The 8675-nt window shown below is 31.9% G+C and overlaps 1 protein-coding gene across 1 annotated transcript; it reads left to right on the top strand.

Moving 5' to 3' along the window:
* The first annotated feature begins 6178 nt into the window (after nt 1-6178).
* Nucleotides 6179-8106, top strand: LOC107559830 (lens fiber membrane intrinsic protein-like). Its single transcript, XM_016243819.1, has 2 exons — nt 6179-6483; nt 7676-8106. The coding sequence occupies exons 1-2, from the start codon at nt 6264-6266 to the stop codon at nt 7750-7752; spliced, it is 297 nt and encodes a 98-aa protein (XP_016099305.1). The 5' UTR covers nt 6179-6263; the 3' UTR covers nt 7753-8106.
* Nucleotides 8107-8675: the final 569 nt, after the last annotated feature.

The following is an 8675-nucleotide window of genomic DNA, read 5'->3' as shown; positions in this document are numbered from 1 at the left end:
CCCCCCCACATTTGTATTTGTTGTGTTTGTTTGACAAATGGATTTAGCAATGAATCGTGATTCTCAATCTGCAAAAATTCATTAATTTAGATGCATACTGTATAGGGTTGGGTATCGTTTGAACTTTATCGATTCCTAATTCCGATTCCAATAAGATAAAAAAAATCCATTAAACAAATTTTAAGTCAAACATTTAGATGTCAAATATTTATTCTGTTTTATGTCTATGGTTTTATCAAAAAAATACCACAGAAAAAAACAACTAGACTAATATAAATTGCAAACATTAAATTGTTAAAAACAAGTCAACAAATTAATTAGCAATAGCATAAATAAAACTGAACAAAAGTCAGGTACAGAAATTGAAATCAAAAGTTTAAAAACACTGTATAGTTTTCTTTTCATAAATAAAATATTGAATAATCCTCATTAAATTTAAGAAAGATATTCAGTCAGTTAATGATTTTGTTCTTTGATCAACATTAATGATAGGCAGCACGTTTATTAGACGGCTGTCTCTTTAACACCGAACACACACAGATCTAAAAGTACTGTTACACATGCGTTTACGTTCACTTAAGACAAAAAAACGGCTGTGTTTATGATGATATACTGATGTATTTCATGCATACTGGTCGATAAATGTGAAAGAGAAGTCAGTTCTGGCCCGAAACAACTTTTGTGGAAATGCACGGAACAGTTCGAGAATGGACACGGGTCGGGAACCTGCATAGGGGCCACTGTTCTCTGTGCTCGCGCTTCAGATGTGTGCGCTGCACGCAAACAGTGTGCAAGTTCTTTCCCTTCCTGCACTTAAATAGTTTAAAATCACATTCAAATGTGACCGCGTGAATCGTTAAGTGGAATCGAAATGCTCATGTCTTATCGAATACCCGATTATTGGACATTTTAATATGATGCGCAACCCTAATAATACTGTGTAAACACAACGCTCACGTATTGAATGATCTTTTGAGTGTAACTATATGTAGATATGTGCTAGCGAAATGTTTCTTCATCCTTCAAACCCTGTAAACCTCCAGTCCAAGTGTTCTGGATCGATTTGACCAGCTAGCAAATTTTGGTTCCCAGAACGTTCAGCTAACGTTAGTTTCTGGTTCCCAGAACAGACATTCTTATGTTCTCTGCCAAGAAACTTTGTTTACAAAAATGTAACAGTAAGGTTTAGATATATATATATATATATACATATAGTATAGACTATTTTGTTCATGCATTACATGATCTTTTGAGTGTTTAACTAGGCCTACAGGTGCATCTCAATAAATTAGAATGTCGTGGAAAAGTTAATTTATTTCAGTAATTCAACTCAAATTGTGAAACTCGTGTATTAAATAAATTCAATGCACACAGACTGAAGTAGTTTAAGTCTTTGGTTCTTTTAATTGTGGTGATTTTGGCTTACATTTAACAAAAACCCACCGATTCACTATCTCAACAAATTAGAATATGGTGACATGCTAATCAACTCAAAACACCTGCAAAGGTTTCCTGAGCCTTCAAAATGGTCTCTCAGTTTGGTTCACTAGGCTACACAATCATGGGGAAGACTGCTGATCTGACAGTTGTCCAGAAGACAATCATTGACACCCTTCACAAGGAGGGTAAGCCACAAACATTCCACTACAAACTGATCACCTCCATGCCACGCCGAATTGAGGCAGTAATTAAAGCAAAAGGAGCCCCTACCAAGTATTGAGTACATGTACAGTAAATGAACATACTTTCCAGAAGGCCAACAATTCACTAAAAAATTTTTTTTATTGGTCTTATGACGTATTCTAATTTGTTGAGATAGTGAATTGGTGGGTTTTTGTTAAATGTGAGCCAAAATCATCCCAATTAAAAGAACCAAAGGCTTAAACTACTTCAGTCTGTTTGTGTGTTTCACAAAAGTTTCACAATTTGAGTTGAATTACTGAAATAAATGAACTTTTCCACGACATTCTAATTTATTGAGATGCACCTGTATGTGTAGATGTTATGTAGACGTTTCTTCATCCTTTAAACCCCCAAGTCCGATAGTTCTGGATCGGTTTGACCTCCAGCCAAAGGAGGAAGGCCGAGGGCGTTGATGCGCCGCGGGAGCCAGTGACGCAGAAGACTGGCAAGATTGTGAGGAGAGTGGGAACAACAACAGGACGAGATGCTGTGAAAGATGCGGATTACCTCACATCTCACATGTCTGACTGGATGATTCGCTCTATTGTGGCCCGAACAATGACAGCCGAGTGGGTTTAAAAACGCTTGAATCGCGCACACAGCGCAATCTTCACGGGAGACGGGCAGCAACCGACAGAGAAGGTATATATGAAGACAGATATTATGTTATTAACTTGATTTGAACCCTTTGACACACTTTTATATACTTTATTAGGTGTTTTGTAAGGAAAGTGTTTTGTGTTTTGTGAGGGAAGTCTTGGAATGTTTTGACCGTTGCACTTGTTTTTGAATCCTTGCATTGGCGGGAACAAAAGCGCGGTTTGTTCTCCGCGTCCATTTGCGATGGCACGTGTTGTGAGTTTCATCGTGAATGGCTCTGTTATTTGTCTGTGAATGGGTAATTTGTGTGTGTGTGTGTGTGTGTGTGTTTGGCAGCGTTCAGCTAGAGTTTGAAATGTGCTGATCCAGTTTGTGCTTCGCATTCAGAAAGCTCTTATGAGGAACGGATGAAGTTTGATTAATCGGCTCGATTCGAGCCAAATGCTGATCGTACAGAACGGCTTTTGTTCATAAACAGGTCGATGGAGGCTGAAGGGAACCGCTGGAGGACAAACGGTTTGTTTGTAAAAAGTTAGTAGTGAACTCCCTGTTGAAAAAAACAGCTGTTAGGTATGTTTTGATGCTGGTTTTAGCAAAATGACCAGCACAAACCAGCAAAAGAACCAGCTAAAACCAGCAAAGGATCAGCTAAAACCAGCAAAGGACCAGCTTAAACCAGCAAAGGACCAGCTTAAACCAGCAAAGGACCAGCTTAAACCAGCAAAGGACCAGCTTAAACCAGCAAAGGACCAGCTTAAACCAGCAAAGGACCAGCAAAGGACCAGCAAAGGACCAGCAAAGGACCAGCTTAAACCAGCAAAGGACCAGCTAAAACCAGCAAAGGACCAGCTTAAACCAGCAAAGGACCAGCAAAGGACCAGCATAAATCAGCAAAGTACCAGCTTAAACCAGCATCCCAGCGTCCAAACATACCTAACCAGCATATGCTGGTTTTTCCAACAGGGCTTACGAAAAAGTATTGAGTTTTACCTCAGTATCAACATAGTTTTACTTTTTTCCCCTCATGTAGCATCATATATATATATCTCTCCAAAAGTGCCTTCAGTAATATTGAGGTCTTTCATCTTTGGACATTTAATATGGCATTAATAAAGTGTTTATTAGAAGCAAAATAATAGGTGGATTTCTATTTGCTATTGTGGAATATAACGATCAAATTAAAATACTTTTAAACATCATATTACAATGATTTACATGACAAAAATGTATCATTATAACTACACATTTTTATTAATAAAATAAATAGTTTAAAGATGTCTAAAACCATTAATGACACCTCTTGAAAGTTTCTTGCAAAGTTTATTTTGGTTACATATTTTGAAAATATACATATGTTTATATATTTATTAGAGAAATTAAACAATTGGATTTAATCCATCCTATAATTTAGTAGTATTTACATGTTGTAGGCTGTATTTTATTATAAAAGTACACAAATACTTTTAATTTGTCCTTTAATTCATTGTTATTGTTTATATGTTGTACATTATAACATATACATTTAATGTATCATATAATGTATTATTATTATTACTATTTATGTATTTGTTATAAAATTACACATACATTTAATTTATCGCATAATTTAGTATTATTATTGTTGTTGTTTTTTATTTACTAATATATCCATTTAAAATTAATTTCCTATTTGTAATAGTAACAACTATGATATTTGACCTAAATTTGTACATTTTGCATGTTTTAACGTTTTTATCTTGAGAAAAAAACCAGCAAAGGACCAGCAAAGGACCAGCAAAGGACCAGCAAAGGACCAGCTTAAACCAGCAAAGGACCAGCTAAAACCAGCAAAGGATCAGCTTAAACCAGCAAAGGGCCATCTTAAACCAGCAAAGGACCAGTTTAAACCAGCAAAGGACCAGCTAAAACCAGCAAAGGACCAGCTAAAACCAGCAAAGGACCAGCTTAAACCAGCAAAGGACCAGCTTAAACCAGCAAAGGACCAGCAAAAATCAGCAAAGTACCAGCTTAAACCAGCATCCCAGCGTCCAAACATACCTAACCAGCATATGCTGGTTTTTCCAACAGGGCTTACGAAAAAGTATTGAGTTTTACCTCAGTATCAACATAGTTTTACTTTTTTCCCCTCATGTAGCATCATATATATATATCTCTCCAAAAGTGCCTTCAGTAATATTGAGGTCTTTCATCTTTGGACATTTAATATGGCATTAATAAAGTGTTTATTAGAAGCAAAATAATAGGTGGATTTCTATTTGCTATTGTGGAATATAACGATCAAATTAAAATACTTTTAAACATCATATTACAATGATTTACATGACAAAAATGTATCATTATAACTACACATTTTTATTAATAAAATAAATAGTTTAAAGATGTCTAAAACCATTAATGACACCTCTTGAAAGTTTCTTGCAAAGTTTATTTTGGTTACATATTTTGAAAATATACATATGTTTATATATTTATTAGAGAAATTAAACAATTGGATTTAATCCATCCTATAATTTAGTAGTATTTACATGTTGTAGGCTGTATTTTATTATAAAAGTACACAAATACTTTTAATTTGTCCTTTAATTCATTGTTATTGTTTATATGTTGTACATTATAACATATACATTTAATGTATCATATAATGTATTATTATTATTACTATTTATGTATTTGTTATAAAATTACACATACATTTAATTTATCGCATAATTTAGTATTATTGTTGTTGTTTTTTATTTACTAATATATCCATTTAAAATTAATTTCCTATTTGTAATAGTAACAACTATGATATTTGACCTAAATTTGTACATTTTGCATGTTTTAACGTTTTTATCTTGAGAAAAAAATTAAAGCTGAATCACGTTTCAGTGTAATATTTTCAAATGCACTTTAACCGAATATATGAGCGGTGTTTGCATGCGCAAAACTTGTTGCGCGGTTGCCAGGTAGTTGCTTTGCAGTACTAAAGCGTTCTGAAACTGTTCCCTCCTGGTGGAATGACCTGCCCAACTCAATCCCAGCAGCTGAGTCCTTAACCATCTTCAAGAAACAACTAAAAACACATCTGTTCCACTTTTACTTGACCCTCTAACTCTAGCACTTTCTATTCTATTTCTATTCTTTACAAAAAAAAACTTGCCCCTTTTAGACTTGCACTCCATTTGTTTACTAACTGCTTGTTTTCTCTAATCTTTTTGCATTCTATCTATTTGTTTTATTTTTATTTATTATACAGTTAACAAAAGCAACAAGACCTCTAACACTAGCTTGCTCTACTTGTATATCATTGCTCTTTTGTTAGTTTTGATTGCTTTGTCCTCATTTGTAAGTCGCTTTGGATAAAAGCATCTGCTAAATGACTAAATGTAAATGCAATATTCCTAATCATCAAAAACATAACACTTAATTTCATGTTCAAGGAAAATATGACAAATAATGTTTTTTTATACTCTATTAATATTAAAATAATTTTAAAATAGTTATTTCTCATTTTATTTTTTCATTGTGAAAGACTTATAATCATACAACTTATGGAAAATTGTTTTCAGTTTTTTTTCAAATTATTTTTTTGTTTGCTTTTCAATTCAAAAATCTATGTATAGTTGGTGTATCCATCATAATGAAGAATGATGTTATAACTCCTTACATTATTTGTCATTTGAGAGCTAATAATAATTAAATGTAATTATTATATTATGTTAAAACATTATTTTTATAGGCTTACATTTTAAGTATTTAAAATAAGTAAAAAATAAAATTTTTAGTTATTAAAAATTTAATTAGTTATAAATTCTGACGTTTTTAGTTATAAAAAAAATAAAATGTAAATGTTTAAATAAAAAACGTTTGACATTTTAAGTTAAAATTTAAATGAAGTTAAAAACATCTGACATACAGTTATTAGAAATGACATTCTTTCAGTTGTTAAAGACATTTACTACATTTTGAGCAGATTTCTGCTTCATAAACACTGATGTATGTGCAGTGATGATCAGCTCAGCAGCACGAGGGTCAGTGTGTGTTGCAGTGGTTTCTGCTCTGAAGCGGTCTGTGTTTCTGCAGGGTTTCTTGCGCTCTTGGCTTTGGCGATCTACACCGGCATGACCGTCAACTTCTTCGGCAAACGCTACATCGACTGGAGATTCTCATGGTCGTATATCTTGGCTTGGCTCGGCATCATATTGGCTTTTGCAGCAGGTACATTTCATTTTATAGCATGCTATTTTCAAAATATGCAGAAAAAAAAATTCTATGTATATATATATATTCCATTCGTTTGTTTTTTGCACAACTTGCAAAACATTTAATAAATATGCATAATACAAAAACAAAGGTCTAAGTAAAACTTGCTTGTTTTTTTGCATTCATCATACTTGCATGGTAATATTCCAAAAAGTTGATTCCTGCTTTTTTCTTTATACAATAAATAAATACATACATATACAAATAATTAACCCTTTAACTGTCACTCACATTTTTGAACATAGATGTGAAAGTGCACGATCCAAACTTAAATTTGTATAATTCATGAAGGAAAACATTTTGTAACATGATATTGATGGTAATGCAATGTTTGATTTTAAAATGGGTTTCAAAGAATTAATTTTGAGATTTAAAGTTTTCAATTGATATATAATGTCTGATGATTTCTAAAGTGTGATAGAGAAAAAGGCAACGAAGAAGACTTTCTTTGACAAAGGTCAGAACTCCTGTTATGTAGATTTTTGAGGTGCACTCTTGTCATAAATTAATCTATTACTTTTCCTACATAATTTTTAACAAAAACATTGGTAAAATATCTATTTAGGAGTCTTAGACCTTTCCAACAATATATAGTTTGTCATGATTAGATTAGGATTTAATTATAATATAGTGAAGTAAACTCCACAGAGGGGACGGGTGACAGTTAAAGGGTTAAATAAATATGCATAATATAAAACAAATAACAGTTTTTTTTCTATAAAACTCAACGAAAACAAGAAAGTGCCGTTTTGAAGATCTAAGAATTTTTATTTTTCCTAAAAAAAAAATTTTTCCCAAAGAAAACTATAAAAAAGAAAACTGTAAAAAATTAAGAACATTTTTGTTCACAAAAACAAGTTTTGAACATTTTATTTAAAGGCTTTTTTAATGTGCAAAGAAAATAAATAATTGAATTAATTCAAAAATAAATAACTATTCATAATACAAAGTATTATTTTGAACAAAGGGGGATTTTTTGTAAAAAAAAAAAAATTCTAAAATTGTGCAAAATTAAAAAAAAAAATTTACAATATTTTTCTTTCTTTTTTCAAAAAAATGTAATAAAAAATCATAATAGTTCATAATTGTAAAAAAAAAAAAGACTGTTTTTTTTCTTCATGTGTCGTAGTAAATGTTTGTGTTTCAGGCGTCCTGCAGCTCTGTGCGTATCAGAGGAGCGGCTCTGAAGCAGCACCTGCCAGTGGCTCAAACATCTCAACATGAAAGAAATGGCTTTCGGACTCTTTCTTTGGCAGATGATTTATTTCTCACACAGGATTATTGGTGCAGCATGATTTAATACTGGCATTACTGGTTAGGAGTTATGATTCTGTCTGTCCAATAGATGGCGTTCAGATGCAAAACACCCTCAGATGAGGAATGATATATTCAGCACACAGACACTGATCAGAGTTCATTTCTCTGCATCGCCAACTCAACATGAAATACATACAGAAACACAGACAGCAGTAAAGCTTTTAAAATATTAATGTACACAAAAGACCCTGAATTACAGTTTGCCTTTTTCAAGCAGTTTCTGTAAACATGCAATGATTAAAATCTTGGAATAATACAACACTAAAACTTTTGGCAGTAATTTTTAGCAATCAATTTGTCTAGATTTACATAAAACAATTATTGGTTTTCATTTGTTACGTATGTTTGTCATACACATTTAAAATGTAAACAGCATATGTATTTGAAATTACACAATTATGGGGTTAATAATTTGTTCATAAAAATATCCATATATATATATATATTGAATACAAGTGTCAAATGTTACACTAATGCTTAACACAATATATGTTGACATTTTATATCTATATTATTATTTTATATTTAATGTATATAAACAACTGAAACAATTAGTTAATGTTTTTTTTATTTTATAAAACTTGTTAACATTTTTTAAATTAACAAACACACACACACATATATATGTGTGATAATTATATATATATATATACATAATGTTTGCAGAAACCAATGTTTGATTATTATAAAGCTGACTGACAATAAAATATAGGCATATGTAGTGCAAATTTCACAATTATTGGTTATATAAAATATATATATATATATATATATATATACAGTGGGGGAAAAAAGTATTTAGTCAGCCACCAATTGTGCAAGTTCTCCCA

This window comes from Sinocyclocheilus grahami, unplaced genomic scaffold (genome assembly GCF_001515645.1).
Source record: "Sinocyclocheilus grahami isolate Dianchi unplaced genomic scaffold, SAMN03320097.WGS_v1.1 scaffold701.1, whole genome shotgun sequence".
Classification (NCBI taxonomy): Eukaryota; Metazoa; Chordata; class Actinopteri; order Cypriniformes; family Cyprinidae; genus Sinocyclocheilus; species Sinocyclocheilus grahami.
Note: the sequence above shows the minus strand (reverse complement) of the source record. Positions and strands in the feature narration are given on the sequence as shown.